Source organism: Thamnophis elegans, chromosome 5, assembly GCF_009769535.1.
Source record: "Thamnophis elegans isolate rThaEle1 chromosome 5, rThaEle1.pri, whole genome shotgun sequence".
Lineage (NCBI taxonomy): Eukaryota > Metazoa > Chordata > Lepidosauria > Squamata > Colubridae > Thamnophis > Thamnophis elegans.
In genome coordinates, this window is record NC_045545.1 from 13117255 (window position 1) to 13135389 (window position 18135).

Below are 18135 nucleotides of genomic sequence, written 5' to 3' on the forward strand. Positions count from 1 at the left end.
CCCCTTCCTTCCTTCCTTCCTTCCTCCTTCCCTTCCTTCCTTCCTTCTCCAGCAAGTGATATTTACTTAACCATAGCTGACAGCGCTTAAGAAGGCGGCTCCCGTCCCTGTAACCGGATCTCTTCTCCTTTCGCCTGTCAGTTTCGAAGGCAATCGTTGTAATAACCGCGGGATCACTTGAAATGTGGTTAAAGCTACGGTGGACAAAATCAATCTGCCATGTGCTGCTCGGGAGGAATCACTTGCAGAATTTGACAACACCCGTCAGCAATCCTTAATCGCATCTCAGTTTTTCTTTGGCCCATTTCCCGTTCTTCCTCCCCCCCCCTCACTCTTCTTTTTCTTCGTCCCTCCACCCCACCCACCCCCCGCGCATACGCGATCCTTCTTTCCTTCGATATAAATATATACTATACATTTTTTTTTTCTCTGGTTATCTTTTCGCTTGGACTTCAGGTAATCTGAAATGGCATTGACCTTCTCATCCTTGCCTTCTCGATTACCTTTCTGAATGAACTTGGATAAAATCACACATCAAAAATTCACTCTAATTATTTTGCAATTCCATCGCACAAATCAATCAAGCCGGAGAAGGCAGTAGTGAATCTTCCTCCCAGCCACGAAGGCGGCCAGCAGCGGCCCGCCTGACTGACAGTTTTGTAATTAATGATTGTACAGACCTCTCCACTGTTCTAACAACCTTGTCAGGGCCTGTCTGCGGACGGAACAACTGAAATCAATGGCTTCTGCTCTCTGAGCATTTCTGATCATGTACTCTGGACTTGCAATTGGGAACAGAGAAGAGCAAGATTAAATACAAAAAATCTGATTTTTCATTTAAACAAAAAACACAAAAAACCCTACACACGACGGAAGGAGTACAAAGACTTCAGTTTAATTGGTGAAGAAAAGTAGGGGAAAAAGTTAACTTTTGCAAGGTGGTTGTTGTAGAAAAAGGAAGGCCAAGAAAGGTAAAAACGATTTTCTAACATGAGAATCCATCCTTGCTTTAAAAAAAAAAAAGTTAAGCATCTGTCCAGGCTTACTCGAAAGTCCCAATCTGTTCTCCTGGCCTTTTCCTCTGGAAATGTGCCCGGGGCTGGGCTTTGGACCCGGCACAAACTTTATTTTGAGGAGGGTTAGTTTCATGATGGGATCCGTGGCCGGACAGTGCCTGGCTTGTAAATTACCTCTCACCCTCCCAGCCCTGCGGAACCCCAGTGGAGACTCATCCTCCTCCTTCTCCCCCAGTTCCTCCTCCCTCGCCGCCGCCGCCGCCCCCCCCCCCCCTTTCCTCGTTTGTTTCCACTCATCGAAACATTTCTGTATCTCTTCTCGAAAAGGCGGCAAGTGACTCGGCGGACCCGTCTCTTTTCGCCGGCCGGATTATCGGAAAGAAGCTGTTGGCAGAGTGTAAATGTCAAGCAGCGCTTTTAATAAAAGGGATGCGCGCTCAAGTTACATTTCAGGGCAGCCAAAGCGCTTTCTCCGGCGCTCCCCTCCCTCTCCCTCTCTCACCCGCTCCCCTCCCGCTCCGCCAGCACCGCCTGACCTCCTTTCCTTGGGCTGCAGCTTCTGGGTCCTCTTTCCTGCGCCCCCCCCTCAAATCCCACCCGAATTTCGCCCCGGGGAAAAAAGAAGGAGGCTAAGAAGACGCGCCCACCACCCCCTGCCTGCGCGTGGGCAAACGAACCCCTTCTTCTTCCCCTCGGGCTCTCTCCCCCCCCCCCGGCCATGTGGCGGCCTGCAACCCGGAGGATCGGGCAGCCGGGAGGCAGATTTCGGGCTCCTTTCAGTGCACCCCGTTGCCGTCAGTCCAGAATAGAGGCTGGGAACTGTCCGAAAGTGGCATAGCCTGATCTGGGTTGTAAAAGCGCCCTGTGCAACCGAGACGATCCAAACATGGGACTTTTGGGGCGGGGAGGGAGAATCCCTGGCGTTTTAATCACACATTAGATTTATTGTGTGGGTGCCTGTTAAGAGGGACTTCGTGGGGTGGCTCTGTTGCTTGTTGCCGCTCCTAAAAGGTGGCAGGCCTCGCTTAGGCCTCCTCCTCTGGAGACTCGCCTCCATAGTCTCAATTCTCTGTTAAATCGCCTTTTGCTGGACGCCTTGAAAGCCAGGAGACCGAAAGCGCGTCGCTTCTCTCCCAAATGACCAACGGCTTCAAAAGTAAAGGGTTGGTGTCATTCGGGGTGCGCGGGGCTCCTGGTCGCTGGCTCCTGCAGCCGGGGCGAAACTGGTGAACTGGTCGGGCTTGGCGAGTCCTTTGGATTGCAATGCTCAACACCAGCGTCCTCTGATCTGCGAGCGCCGGCTGAGAAACGCCAGTTGCGCTGACCGCAGGGGAGCCAGACGAAAGATCCCGGAGATATAAGCCATCGATGCGGGCAGGGAAGTCAGCCAGGATTTTTTTGGATTTTAAAAATGCTGCTTCCTCAGAATAAACTGTCAGTCCTAATTATTGGCAAGACCCTTCTCTTAGGGGTGCAATATTGTTACAATCACCAGAAATGTTGTCGGGGGTAGGAAACTGGAAGAAGTCACCGCTTTCTTAGCAGATCTAGTGCGCTTGAATCTGTATGTCCTCTACTTTCGTCTCTCAAATACTTGGATCTTTGGCTTCCAAAGGACCCTTTGGCTTCCTTGAGTCTCTTCCCAAATTTTGGTGCCTTCGTATTGAGGGGTTCACTTGTTGTAATATAGTTTCCTTGTGTGGGTGTGTGTCACCCATTGTCCAGTTCATACTAGGGCTTGCAGAGTCACGCTGAACCACACAGGAGAAAACAAACTCCTAAAAGGCCATAACATCCTGATAGTGCATAACATAACATTCTGAGATGTGCCCTACCAATGACGTCCAGGATTTGACCATATATAGACTGAGCAGCAGATTAGAAATTGTACTTTGACAAGCTGTCTTTACTCACATGCTATTGCTCCTCCTGCCTTTGTCCTATCTCAATAAAAGGGGCTCTCAGACCCCCAATCTGGGTCGTCGCTCCATCCCGAGAAAGGTTGTCTCCTGTCTTTTCTTAACATTGGCCTCATGGGCGAACCACGGGAACGTTACATTCACTGGCTCTCCCCCAAACAAGGTTAGTGGAGGCCATCATTTCCCAACCAACCTCCACTCATAAATCACTGACCTTGTAGGGCAGACTCAGAAAACCCTAAGTTGAGCAAGGAATGAGTTTCTCCCTTGTCCCTTTGCCATGACACCATGACAAAACATCTTTGCAATGCCTCCTGCCTCCAACGCTGAAGCCCGACAGGAAAGCCAGTTAATGGCTGCTCTCAGTGAAGACCTAGAACTAAGGAATTTCCAAACACTTCTAACACTTAATCAGTGGAACAACTTGCCTCCAGAAGTTGTGGGTGCTCCAGCAGTGGATATTTTAAAGAACAGATTGGACAACTATTTGTCTGAAATAGTATAGGGTTTCCTGCTTGAGCAGGAGGTTGAACTAGAAGACCTCCAAAGTCCTTTCCAACTATATTATTCTGTTGAGACCCTTCTCATAATGTGAACTGGAAAAACAGCCCAAGCCAGATGATGTCAACATACAGTAAATGGGAAGAACCATGGACCCCATGTATCATCCAAGCCACCATTCCTGGGATGTAATTTTGAACTCAAGGGTCCTACTTTTGAGTGAAGGTAGGGAACAAGCATGGGTAGGAAATGAAACTACAGGCAATAACACTCTTCCCCCACCACCCACCCCACCAATCCCATTTTAATGCATCAAACTTCAACTCACTTTATCTCTATTTGATGGAGGTAATGTGAGCACTGGTTTTGCCTTTTTGGGATTTAGGGAAGACCATCCTCCAAAGTCTGGACAGCTCTGAAAAAATGTTCATAGCCCAGCCTTAAACTCATCATTGGGTGGTGGAAAGAAGACTCCAACTGGCTGGTGCCAGGATGAAGGGACTTGCCCCTCACCATGGATGTCCATGCAATTAGATTCTTGGTGACTAGATTCCCTGATTCCACTGCCTTTCTGCTTGACGAGTCCCAAAGATCTGTTCGGGGTGGATACTCTTCACTATTGATGGCAAAGCTCTGCTGGAGTCCTAGTTTCCCACGGGATGCTTTGTCCTTCACTGGGGATCAATTGCCATTCATTGTCTTCCCATTCTTTTTGTTGGCCTTTGAGTTGGCAGTAAGGCTTGGCAAGGACCATCCAGGTTGGCTCAGTTCCCACGTTCTGCAAGCCTGTGTTTTTCCCCACCTTCGGCTGGGGGTGGGCGGTGGGGGCAGTGGGAGAGGAGGACGGCGATTCCCTCCACCTCAGTGTCTCGTTGACCTCGGTCAACACCAATCGGGCAAGAATCGATTGCTCAACCTCAGTCCCTCATCCCTTCATCGACCCTGACAGTTCGATAGCATGATGCTCCAACTGGTAGCATTCAATTTGTTCCAGTTACTATTCCCGGCTTAATAAAGTGATTGATTAGCGCTCAAAGTGCAGTTTTAATTAGCTTTTTGTTAATTAACGTTGGGCTAAGATAGCGCTCTCTCTCTCTCTCTCTCTCTCTCTCTCCTCTCTCTCCTCTCCCCTCCCTCCTTCCCCCCTCTCTCTCTCTCTGCTTTTGCCTCTTCCTCCAGTTTCCTGCCGCCTCCTCTGTTTACCCAGCAGACACTAACAGGAAAAGGAGTGATAACTGAGAGAAGACTTTATGACCAGCAAATCGTAGAGTGTTCGTTCGGGATGAAGCGTCCCCTCGTCTTCCTGGCAGGCAGGCCAATTGAGGCACGCTTGGATGGAAGAGGAGCTCCCACTAGGCAAAAGAAGCGACGCTCTGGTAGCTCTGGGTATTCCCCAAGTCAAGGTGTAAATGAATATCCACGGACATTTATTATCTCATGAAATCGGGAAGGGCTGGCTTCCTTCTGGGCCGGCTTCCTTCTGTCCTTAGCAGCCTAAAAAAAAATCTAGCCAACGTCCTGATAGGCGATGGGCTGTCCTGGATGAATGGACTTTTGGCAGGGTCCCTTCAGTGTTCACAGGATCACCTTTATGTACCGGAGGGAAAAGGCTTCCTGGGGGAAAGTTGGGGAAAGACAAATAAAGCAGGGAGCCTGGAAACGGGCAACCCCATAGATTGCTGGTCTAATATGAAGGAACTATCCACATACCAGACCATATTTCCTGTTCCCCGGGAAATCTTGCACGGTGCTAATTAGGATACTGCCAATCTTTTTACCTAAGGCTGGTGAGGAAGCCCATCTTAAACGAGAAGGTTTCCTTCCATTCTTACATCTACTAGATGGGGAGGGGGAGTTCTGACTGTTTGGGTTTTGCTGGCATTTAAGTACTGAGTCTAACATACAATTAGTGTTTTCCTCGTAAAACGTGTCGGACAAAGGTTCGAAATTGGCTTCTGTTTAAATGCTCTGATTAGCAAGCCATCCCAAGTTAAGAAGCCACAGCTAAGAACGGCTATTTTATGCATGGATGCGGAGGATCTATCCATGAGCGAACCTCAGAGAGGAAAAACTTGGGAAGGTTTATAATTGTTGAACAGTTTCCTAAAGGGAAAAGAAAGCAGGCTGTCCCTTCCAATCCACACTTTGTAGAAATGTTTGGGTTTAGAAAGTTTTGGCTTTAAAATCAGAGAACTGGAATTGTCTAAGAGCTCATTTAACTAACCTCCACGTTGTTTTCCCCAACTTGGTATCCTCTAAATCTGCTAGGCTATAATTTCCATAATTAATACATTTTAGGAAGACTGGGTAGGAAAGGCCATTTACACAATCTGGAACACATTGGTCACGGTGATGGGGTTGCTCTATGTGGCTGAAATCCAAAAGCCCCTCCACCTCATCTCACTATTACCGGTAGCATAATATTTCAATTTTCCAATAAATTATAAATAAAATTAATTATTTAATATATTAATTTATTAATATATTAATTTATTTCCAATACATTAATAGGAGTTAATCAACGGACTCATTCCTGGTCCTGTGTGTGATGGATCTCCATCAAGACCCTCAAGTTTTTTTTTTTCCAAACCAGGATCTTCCTAACTTTCTCTCGGTCCTCAGAAGAATGGACAATGACAATGAAACTACTTTCAAAAATTATGTCAAGAAATCCTGGAGCCCACCCGATTTGAAACAAGCAAAAACACATACACGCACACCCCTTTGGAAAAGATGAATTAAAACTGATTGAATGGGGTACCTTACATTAAAGCAATGAAGAGGACTGTTCGTATGACAACATTCATTTAAGTGTCACACATGGAATAAAATCTGCGATGAAATCAGAATCTTTCAAAGGAATTATATTCATGTTGCAATCCTACCCAGTTCTTGGTCTTTTTTTAAAAAAAAACACCATTAGTGATAAAAAGACATATCCAAAAAGTTTTTCGCCTAATGGCAAATAAGTTCACACCGGCAGGGTTTGTGAATTATTACTAATCAACAACTTAGTTAACATGAATATTGGACAATTTCGCCTATAGAATGTACTCAAAAACATTCTAATAGGGTTGCGAGGCAAAAACTTTTTGCTGTCAAAAAAGGAACAAAAGAACAAGTAATTTTGATTCTGCTTATTGTCTTGGGTGTCTAGAATATCTTGAGAACATGACGATATTTTGTGATTTTTTTTTTGAGCCGGTTTAATAGAGATATATGCCTCTGATCAGGATTTTAAAATATGCGTTGAAAAATTTGCCTCCAGTTTAAATTTTTTTGAAACCCACAAAGATTGTGAAATGCTGATTTAAAAGCGCACGCTTTTGTTTCTTGATAGACATATTTAACTATTGGGGGTGGCGGGGTGGCTGTAAAAGTAACCTCTTCGTAATCACACCGAGAGCTTTCTGAAGACAATAGAGGCCTCTGTTGTCGCCGCCTTGTGGGCAAAAGGTGTAATTGCGGCTCTCCAGAAGCAATTTGGACTGCGGTTCCCCAAACTTTTATTTTAAAAAGAGGAGATGCAGCAGCCACATAGTATTACCGAATGTGCCTGGAGCTCTCGTTAAAATCGCTTTCCTCTCCAACACTTTTTTCGTGTAAGATTTAAATAATTTTTAAAAAAATCATTACTTTAGAAAAAAATAATGTCTGTTAAGAGGGTTGATAGAGTTGGATGCAGACTGCTCTCTATTTTTCTTGGGATATAGGACTCGGTTTGACATAGGGAGCATAGTAATGGTATAGTAATTCACGATGGGATGGAATGCATTGTGCAAATTTGAAAGTAAAAACCTCAAGGAAAGAATTTCCTGTTAGCGAGTGTATTTTTTTTGGGGGGGGGGATAAAAAAAAACCCCAAACGTGTGTCTAAATAGAGGAAGCAACTTTATTTGCTCCAATATAATTCTCTCTTCTGAGCATGTTTAGACTGCAATCTTGTGCATAGTCGCCTGAGAGAGAATTTAATGGATGTTAGTTCTGAATCAGCCTACCTGGGATTTTGTAGTTGGCACAAATGACCAGAGATGGAATTAGACCATTGATCATATTTTTCTCTACAGTAAATAAACTAGAGAACTAGGTTAATCCAAATTTGGAAGGGAAGAGTGAATAGCGGTGGTTCTCCTTTAGCTACAAAGCGCTGGAGATGGAGGTCCAGATTTGGATATAAATAGCAAAACTTCTTGGCTGCCTGTGGTGTCCAGTAATTACCCTAAAAGGGGAAAACAAAGAAACAAATAAATGAACAAATACCACACAGTGAATCACAAGATTATATTCACAATAACCCCAGGCACAAACAAAATGATGAGCTCTTATCGGCGTCTGCATCCAAAAATGTACATAAATCCCTGGCTTATTCAATCTTAATATTTTTCACTCCCCCCTCCCTCTACTTTCTCCTATCGGGAGGTAAATGAATGCGAAGAGCACACAAATGTCACGTAAGGTTTTGTGATAAATAAAGATTTGGATAGCAGTTCCCAAAATGTCCACCAAACCCCATATCCGGTTGGAACAATGTCCACGTCTTCCCCTAAATAAGCCATATCCACTCCTGAGCGCCGAATTATACCGCCCGCGTTGCATTCAGAGGCAAATACGAAACAAAACCTCTGTTTCAAGTCTGTCCCGCGTTGCCATCAAGGGATGGTAAATTTGGCCTGACTACAAGCAAACCCAATTGCTCCTCAGAAGACCAGAGATCCCAACTGTTGGCATTTCTTCTGGAGGAAGTGCTATCTTATTTTGAACTTTTCAGTTTCAAACTTTCCCTTTGAAGCATTTTAAAAGTCCTCCCAATAAAAACACCCATCTCCATAAATATTTCAGCAGGGATAAAGTGGGCAGCTTTTAAAGATGCTTATTTCTCCAATTCCCTCTATTCATTTTGCGGACGTGCCCATCCTGAAGGAGGTATTTTATATGTCAACATTTCTAATATCTTCAAGAGTCTGAAAGGCAAATCGCCTGTGAATCTTTTCGAGCAGACTTTTGAAATGAACGCGCAGAGAAATAGGTGGCAGATCAATTTCTGCTTTTCTCAACTGAATTGCATTCCTTTCTTGCCCATTCCTTTCTTTGTTTTCCAAAACAGAAAATGTTTACACCCAGGCAATGAATACTTCAAAGAATTTAGTTCTGAGGGGATAATTGTGAACGGTTTTAAATACATTTCAATTTGGACCAACGGGGGAAGAAAGATGCCGTATAGTCCACGTTGGAAATACAGAACGTAGTTATCTATCGCTTACTTGGAAAAAATATTTTCGGAGGGAAATCGAGTCACCATAGCAAGTCCGTTGGCATATATCTTTCGGGGTTGAAAAGGGGGAAAAGGGTAAAAGGATTCACGCTGTTCTAGCCAAATTGCAATTCTCTGCGTCTCTCCCTTCCTCAATAACTTCCGCCCTTCGTCTTTTTTTTATTCCTTTTAAAGGGTAAAGTTCTGGATTTTACCACTTGCTTGTTCTGGGCAAAATACCACCAAAAGGGGCAACAACGCCGGCGGCTTCCCGCCGCAGTCAGCAATTCACACACTATAATGCCAAGCCTCTCGGAGAAGCTTGGGAGAGTGTCACACGGGGCGCAAGCTACGGAGTCGCCGACCCAAGGCGCAATGGGGCTCAACCAGCAGCTAGAAGTCGTCCGAAGTCGTTTTTTGCCTTGACACCCGGCAAATCTTCCCAGGCGCCTGTTTCTAAGAAGGGGAGAAAACCTCATGGAGGTATCTGCTTCTTTCCCAGGCTGGCTCGTCTTTTCCTTTCCTCTGGTCTTCCCTTCTTCCAACGCAGGCATGCGCCGTCAACCCAAGGAACGTCAGGACAATATTTAAACCGACCGGTGTCCCTTGAAACTTCATCGATTCCCCTTCCCCCAAATCTTTTCTCCCAAATCTTGACCTACCGACCTACCGGCCTTGAAGAAACTTCCGAGCTCGCTCTTTTAACTTGCAAAGACTCAGGTGCAAAACTCCACGCCTACTCTAACGCAACTCCTCTAAATTGTATTATCTTATTTATTTTAAATGAACACATGCACACCACCCTGGGTCTATTGATGTTCAATTCGCCCGCGCATCTATTTTAGACGGATCGATTTCGTTCGGTTCTTTCTGGAACCGAAAGGTTGAAACGTTGCTGTGGGAGGGAAGGAAAGAACCAGGGACTGGAGGGGAGAAGGCAGGCGGGGAGAACCTGGAAAGCGGGGGGGGGGGGGACAAGCTCTTTCCTGGCAGGAACGTTGGCTTTTCCCTTCGATTCCTCGGTGCCTTTAAAAAAAAAAGAGAGAGAGAGAGGCGTAATTCGGAGTAAAAGACAACTCGCCGAACTTTGAATCATTCATTAGCACCTTATAATTGCTCTGCTAATTAGGTTGACGGTACTTAATCAGGAGGAGCAATACGGCGCCTTGTCACTGGCACTTCATATTACCCTGACATTCAACAAGGGACAAGTTCGAACCGCCGCGGCTTCATCTTAGAGACAGATGAACACAAGCTGAGACCCATCCGCGCAGCCACCGCTGTGCTTTCTCCCGAAGTGGCGCGGCGTGTCGGCCCGAACTGGGTCGGTTGCAGAGAAAGAGGCGCTGGAAATAGCGGTCAGGCAAAGGCGTACCAAGATCGAAAGGGGAAGGAGGTGTGCGTGTGCGTGTGTGGGGGTGGATGAATGGATGGTTAAAGCCACTCTTTGGGATGAAGACCCAGAACCGGTGATTGCAGCGGTGGCACAGGCTAAAATCTACAGCCTTCTCCAAATAAACAGGCGGGCCGGTTCTAGACCGAGATTTTTTTTCCCCTCTCCCCAGGAGCCGCTTCCCTTTCCACTCCCCCGTCCCTTAGGAGAGGAAGCCAGACGTTTTCCCCAGTTGGAGCTGCAAAAGATATTTTGCCCAGCCCCGCTCTTATTTCCCTAGTTCTTCAATGAAGTTGGATCGCTTCTCCTGCCTAGGACTGTGGGGACCATCGTTTCTGATCTTCCAAAGGACAAAATGGGAGAAAGCCCTAAATAACTCTGCATTTTAACTTACATCCCACCCTGAGGAAAAAAAAAAGGTTATAAGTAATAAGTATATTACTTTTGTAACGACCTCGTATACACAAGACTTCACAACTCGAAATATCGCATACTCTCTTTCTTACACGCAAATATTCTCTTAAATTTTTCTTTCTTTTTCTTTTTCTTTCTCTTTCTCTCTTTCTTCTTCCTTCCTTCCTTCCTTCCTTCCTTCCTTCCTTCCTTCCTCCTCCCTCCTCCCTCCCTCCTCCTCCCTCCTCTTCTTTCTTTCTTTCTTTCTTTCTTTCTTCTTTCTTTCTTTCTTTCTTTCTTCCTTCTCTCTCTTTCTCCCCGTACCTTGATTTTTGCTACCAAACTGATGACTATTGGCATGCCAGAGGTAATAATAACAACCACCCATATATTATATTAGGGGTAGAACAATGGGGAACAGAAGAAAGGGAGGAATCCTAAAGGTTCTAAAAAAGAACAGCCCCAGTCCCGAACCTGACAAGGGTCCGTATCCCTCTTCCCTTCCCTTCCCCTCCCTTCCCCTTCTCTCCTCTTCCTTCCTTCTTCTCATTGGCTGCCAACCGGCCGAGCGTCAAGTTCGCCCGCCGAGCCCACCAATAAGAGGCCGTTACTCGACGGCGGCCTTAAATAAAACAAACAAATAAATAAATAAGGAATATTTTTAAAATGGGGGGAAAATCCCGAGCCTTAAAAGAGGTTTGATAAAGAGCGGCGAGCAGGAGAGCGGCGAAGGGCCGTGACGTCACGGGCGGAATCGCAGGAGCCCGAGAGGAGCCGCAGCGGCCGAGCCTTCTTCACTCCTCCTCCTCCTCGCGTTGCTCCGCCACGCCTCAACTTTCCGAGGAAGTTCAATACTCCTGGGCGCCGGCGAGAGCAGAGAGAGCGCCCCGGAACCAGGCGATCGGGCGCGGCGGCATTAAGCGGCGGTGCCGGGTTCTCCTGGGCTGGCCGAGCCCAGCTCCGCCGGAGAGATCCCCAGCAGCCTCTTCCCGCCGCTTCCCCGGCCGGCGGCTCATCCAGGCGATGCTGGCTGTCCTGCCCGAGCGGCGCGGGCGTCCTGAACAATAAACGGAGCACGTGTGGCCGGCGGAAAGAGAGCGAGCCAGCGACTCTTCGGGGCGGGGGCCAAGCGTGTGGCGCGGCGGATCTGGCGTCTTCCTTCCCGAATCGGTTCCAGGCTGCTGCCCTTCCTTCCTCTCTCCTTGGCTGGCTCCGGCGGCTTTTCTCCTGCTGGCTCTTTTTTTTTTCCCTTCTCCCCGTGCGTGCGCCTGGTGCATGTGCGCGTCTCGTCGTCGTTCTCCCCGTTTCCCTCCCTCCTTCCCTCCCCCTTCCTTCCTTCCCTCCCCCCTCCCCATTTAAATTTTGATCGAAGAGATTCGCTTCGTCCATAATTGATCCGGTTTGGTTGGTGGTTCGCGGTTTAATCGCCGGTCGATCGCCTTAGAGCCAGCCATCGCCTCCCCCCCTCCTCCCCACCGCCACCCCAAAAAAACCCCAGTCCGCGCAAGAGAACGGCGTCGGGAGGGAAAAGGGCATGAAGGCGCTTCTTTGAACGGCCACCATGGAAGGATCTAGCACTTCCAGTTTTGGAATAGACACGATTTTGTCTAATCCCAGGTCCGGCAGCCCGGTTATGATGAACGGGGACTTTCGGACGGCTCATGGCGAGGCCAGGGCGGCGGATTTTCTCAACCAGGCCACTCCGTCCCCTTGTTCGGAAATAGACACGGTGGGCACGACTCCTCGCCTATCTCGGTCACCGCAGAGCACCCCGAGCAGCATTTGGCGCAAGATGGCCTGTCGCCTCAGCATCACCATCTTCACCACGGCCAACATTCAGAGCAGCAACAGCCAAAAAGTTTGCAGCCGTCGCCCCAGCAGCAGCAACAGCAACTGGGTTCGTGCAGCTCTGCCCCCAGGACTTCCACCTCTTCTTTTTTAATTAAAGACATTTGGGAGATAGCAAACCGCTGGCCGCGTGCGCCCCTTACAGCACCAGCGTCCCTTCTCCCCATCCCACCCCCAAACAAGAGAGCAACTCGGCCAACGAAAGCTTCAGGCCGAAACTGGAGCAGGACGACAGCAGAACCAAATTGGACAAACGCGACGATAGCCAGAATGAGCTGAAATGCCACGGTGAGTGGGGGGACGGTTAGGGTCTTCGAAACGGTTGCGAGCGTCCCGGGTTCGGAACGGTTGCGAGGGTTCCATTGTTTACGTTTCGAACCTTCCCGGTTGTTCCTCTGTGCTTTCTAGTATCCCCCCCCTCCTCCCTTCCCCTCCTTTCAGCAATCGCTTGTTCTGAAAGCTTTGAAAACTTCCAGCCAACTTGGAAGACTGGCTGCGAATTCGCTAAGCCCTCAAGGAAAGGCTCCAGCAACCTGGATAGTATTTAAAAATAAAATTAAGTCCCACAAGAAAGCAATAAACACAACCAGGTTATTTGCAGAAACCCAGGAATCGTAAATGTTTCCCCTCTAATTTTATTAGACAATCCATATACGTAGATCTATGTATCTATAAATCGATATGTAATTATCATCATATAACCTGAAACTACGTACCCCCCCCTTTAAAAAAAAAGTTGATACCAGAACAAAAAGGAGTCTGCAAATGTGCACTTCAACAATACCAAAAATGCCAGCTGGGATTACTAGAGATTTTAAAATGCAAATGCATATTACAAAATGCGATCTGCATGCATAATTTCTAAACATAGTTCACACAGATTTAGCAACACTTAATTAGCAAGACAGACCTCTTAAAGAATTTATAATAACATGTGTTGTTTTTTAAAGCAGGGAAACAAATCAAACGGGTGGGTCCAATCGGGCTCCTTTCTTTCTTTCTTTCTTTTTCTTCTTTTTCTTTCTTTCTTTTTTCTTTCTTTCTCTTCCTACCTTCCTTCCTTCCTCCTTCCTCGAAATGTTTCTTCCTTTAGAATTAGCATTGTGCAATATTTTATAGCGTTGGTTTTTGTGAGATGCTTTAGAGGGTGTGCAATAGTTCTAAAATTCAAACGTACATGGTGTGCTCGATTCTGCCACTTCCTGGGGGGGGGGGAAATAAAAGACGCCCTCCCCCCATCTACCAAGGGAATCTCTCTTAACTGGAAAGGCGGGTTTTTTTGGGGGGGGGAAACATGGTGATGAGAGAGGACACATTTCGCTCATTTTACAACCTTCAACTATTTTGCAATAACTAATAGGACTACTATTCAATTTGCCATTTTAGCCCCAACATATGAGCGTCTAGAACCAGATGCAGAGTTTCGTCTAGGGGTTTTTTTGGTGGTTGTTGTTGTTGGTTAGTTGGTGCACCAACCTCCCCAGTGGGTCAATTAGAGAGATTATTGTTCTCCCTGCAGGGAAGATCAAGGAGAGCCTAGAAAAAGAAAAGGGGGGGGAGAGAGAGAGAAGGGGGGGAGAGGGGGAGAGGTTGGTGGTAGAAGAGAAAACCTCGTACAAACACAGATGGACTGACATATCGATTTCCTAACATTTCAGCTAAAAAAAACCCCAAAAAACCCCTCCCTCAAATAAGACTCAAAGATTCCAGACCAAATCCGGTAATATTTCCGCTGTCACCTGGGATTGCGAAATCCGGCTCTCTTTTTTGTACCTGGATGACAAGCACTCCAGGAAAAGTATTCAGGCTGTTGCGATGGCTTGATCGTAACCGTTTCCGATGTGCACTTGGAAATCTGGATTTGGCCCAGGGAGAACGTGAGGAAAGGCGGCAGCGGGGGGAAAAAAACACCCCCTCCGGGAGGGGGGGGGCAAGAGAGGATATTATTAGGAAGCTCCGTGACAGGAGAAGTTATCACTCCAGAGAAATGATGCTATTTTTTTTAGCCCGGAATATTCCCTTCTGCTGTTTTGTTTTGAGGCTGAATCGCAGCTGAGTTCCAGGCTTCTTAATTCATTGCTGTGGTTGTGGTCTACGCCGCCTTGTACGAAAGTAGGGGAACAAATCAGTTGATTCCTAAGTTGATTTCGAAGGGTCCGTTTGGATGAAGAAGACTCCCACCTGGAGGGGAACCTCCTGTTCAGGCTTAATAAGGTTTTTGTGTGCGGGTTTAGTCCCCACTCCCCCACCCCGCCGCTTTTCTCCTCGGCCCTAACCCCGAGGTTCTGTCTTGTGTCTCCTCAGGGGCAAAAGAAGAAGGGGACCGCGAGATTTCCAGCAGCAGGGACAGCCCCCTGTGAGGGCAAAGAAAAACCCGCAAGGCACGGACAGCCTTCTCCGACCATCAGCTCAACCAACTGGAGAGGAGCTTCGAGAGGCAGAAGTATCTCAGTGTCCAAGACCGCATGGACTTGGCGGCCGCCCTCAATCTGACTGACACCCAGGTCAAAACCTGGTATCAAAACCGGAGGTAGGGGCAGGCCGGTAGGGACAAAAGCTGGGGGGGGGGTGCGGGCAGGTAGGGAAGTGGCAACGCCGGTCTCCAAAGAAAGTCCTGCGGGGAACGGGCTGCTTTGAAAACAGTCCGGGTTCTGGCCCACTTTGGCCCAGAAATGTCTCATTATATCCTGCCTTCCACGCTTGGGTCGTGGTTTAACCTTGCCACTCTTGCCTTGCCATCCACGCAAAAGGGAATCCCGTGGAGTTCAAAGGGGCCTACTCCCGGATTAAAAAAAAAAGGATAGGAGCGCGACCTCCAAGCAGAGTTCCGAGGGACTTATTTGGGGGGGGGGGGCGAGGAGCTCTACACTTTCCTTTGGAAAGGCGAAGGAAATCTGTCTCCTTAGATATCTACTCGTGGCCTTTCTCCGTCCTTCCGCCTCCCCTTCCTCCCCCACGTCCACGTTGACCATTTCTGCGGGCCAAGATTTCAGTCTTGGGGAAAACCCTAGCAGGTGCATTCTCAGAGCAGGCTTGGTTAGTAGCCGTGGGGTTTCTGTTCGTTTGCTTGCTTTCGTAGCTAGTAGGCAGACACACAAACCTCAGCCGAAAACTCTTAGTTAGCCATCATTCATTGAACGGTGCGAGTTCAGGACCCGAGTTAAACGTTCCAAGTTAAGGCGGTGGTACACAGTCATTAGATTGCTTTTCCTGTCGAGGGCAGGTGGAGGAAGTCTGAATAGCACAGGAGGAAAAAAGAAATAGAGGCGAACAGAGCACCAACAGGGTTCATCTCTCTGTCCCTGCTAGCAAAGCGAAGGCCGAAGCGTGGAAGCAAGGGGACGTTAAACCGGGACGGCGCCACTGGGAAAAGCTAAATAAGTTTCAGGCTCGGTGGGATTCCCTTCTGGAGGCCTCCACCTTCACTCGGCCTGATTTGGCATTTTCGGGCGCTCCGATTGTAACTCAGTCCTGGGTTTCATTCTCTCATTTCTCCAGTGCATTTGAATCCTGATCTCTGCGATTGGAAAACGAAGCACTGACGAAACGAAGCATTAGTCGCCAACGTCGACTAATTTTATTTTTATTTATTTTAAAGGCCGAAACGATGCAGGCGAGCGAGGAAGGCCCCATACGGGCAAAATGTGGTTTTTTCTAATTCTTGGCAGAGAAAACACGGGCTGGAAACCTCTGTCCAGTTGTCATCTTTGCTACAATTTTCTGTCTCATTTCATATGGTTGCAGACACCCTAATTCTGTCGGAAAACATTAGCGTCATTTGCAGCCCAGCTAAACAGGGAGCTCCACGCTTGTTAATTTGGCTGCGTTTCGTAACGGCCGTGGTTTAACCTCGGTGTGTCGTGCGCCTGCTGAAAATACCCACCAATGCTCACAGCCAGTTAGCAGAGCAGGATTCCCCCCCCCCCCCACACACACACTCAACGGAAGACTAACATGCAGGTTCTGCGTTAGGAAGGAAGGAAGGAAGGAAGGAAGGAAGGAAGGAAGGAAACTGACTTGTCCGGAAGCCGCGTCTTCGTCCCAGTGTGTTTTGCAATGCAGTCGCACGAGGGAGAGAAGAGAGATGATCTGTATCCATTTGCGTTTAGCCTCCTCTTCTTGCATCTGGAGGCCTGTGTCTTCCCCACAGAGGGAAAATTATCATCTTCCATTCCCCACCCACCCACCCAATTCGCCCCATGCCTCAAAGCAACAGGATTCTACAATTCTAAAACGTTCAGGATTGTAGTTCCTAACATCCAAAATCTTCCAGCGATTTCACTTTTTTCCTGCAGGCCATCTTCAGGAAGGAGAGTATAATGAAACTCTCGCAAGGCTGGCTCTTTTTTTCCCCCTTCAAAGTTTGCTTAAATGTTTGCTTGTTTGGATAGTGGAGGCTGTAAAAAAAATAGGCATGAGTTCTGAAGTTTTCCAGAGAGGAATGACTTTGTTTCCTTCATTTTCCCCATCCAAGCCATGACTTTTAAATTAGCTGGCTGGATTGTATGTATTAATCTTTTAGCACAAAACGTTACAACGGGGGGGGGGGAGGGGGGATATTTTTCTTCCTCTGTTATTAATATTAGAGAGTAACGTGATTATATAAAAAAGAGGTTTGATGAGGCCATAGACAACAATGTAAATTACAGGTTTGAAAGGAGAATGAATCGTGGATAGTTTTATCAGCTGTCGTTGTCCCTTAACAGGCCGGCAAGATTTAAGTTTGGCTCGCCTTTTGTAGTGGGTTTGTGTGTGTGTGTGTGTGTGTGTGTGTTTGTGTGTGTGTGTTTGGCTAGCAAATGTTTTCCAGGATTTTTCAACTGACAGTTCGTTCTGATTCCTCGCGTGTCCCTCTTGCGCCCGCCGATCTCTCCCCCAGCCATAATAGTATTCTGCTTTAAGACCTACCAGCCGTGCAGTAATTTGGCTGCAGCTGCGCTTAGGAAAGGCCTGGAACGCAAGAGATTCAGGCAAGGCACACTCTCTTCTGCCCGAGTCTGTTCCCGCGTGGTGGACTTGTGTCGGGAGGAAGGGAGGGAGGGAGGGAGGGGTGGTCAGCCGATTCTCGCTCCCTCCCCCTAACCTCCCCTCTTCGGGCCCAGCCGACGGTGTCTCCGTTCCGTCTCTTGCAGAACCAAGTGGAAGCGGCAGACGGCGGTGGGGCTGGAGTTGCTGGCCGAAGCTGGGAACTACTCGGCTCTACAGCGGATGTTCCCGTCGCCTTATTTCTACCACCCGAGCCTCCTGGGGAGCATGGACAGCACCACGGCGGCTGCGGCGGCCGCGGCCATGTACAGTAGCATGTACCGGACTCCGCCTGCGCCTCACCCTCAACTCCAGCGGCCTCTGGTGCCCCGGGTTCTGATCCACGGCCTCGGGCCGGGGGGGCAGCCGGCCCTCAACCCTTGTCCAACCCCTTCCAGGGACCCCTCACCCGCGGTGAAGAAAACCACTGGGCGTCCCTCACCCCGGCTCCCCTCCTCAACCCCGCCGACAGATTTCCCCCTCACTCCCCCCAGCAGCCAATCAAGCAAGAAAGGAGCCGAGGCGAGCGAGGGGGCGGGAAATCAAGCGGTCCTTCTAACCGAGCCGGAGGAGCGCAGAGACTCTGGACCCCCGTAAGTGACACGAAGCACCGAATCCCGCAGCAACCCCCGCCGCTTTGCCGGAGGAGGCGGAAGGGGGGGGGGGTCAGGAGGCTGGGGGTGGTGGCCGGGAAAAGCCGGAGTGCCAGGCAGGACTCTTGAGGGACACAAAGAGGGAAAGGATGCCTCCCCCACCGCGGCCCAGAAGGCAGAAGACTGTGGGGAGAGC

At 48.3% G+C, this 18135-nt stretch overlaps 1 protein-coding gene across 1 annotated transcript; it reads left to right on the top strand.

The window, feature by feature from the left end:
- The first annotated feature begins 12034 nt into the window (after positions 1-12034).
- On the top strand, positions 12035-17764 carry BARHL2 (BarH like homeobox 2). Its single transcript, XM_032217225.1, is given in 6 exon segments — positions 12035-12209; positions 12212-12421; positions 12424-12609; positions 14626-14851; positions 17454-17729; positions 17731-17764. Coding segments are annotated over 6 exon segments (1107 nt in total).
- The last annotated feature ends 371 nt before the right edge of the window (positions 17765-18135 follow it).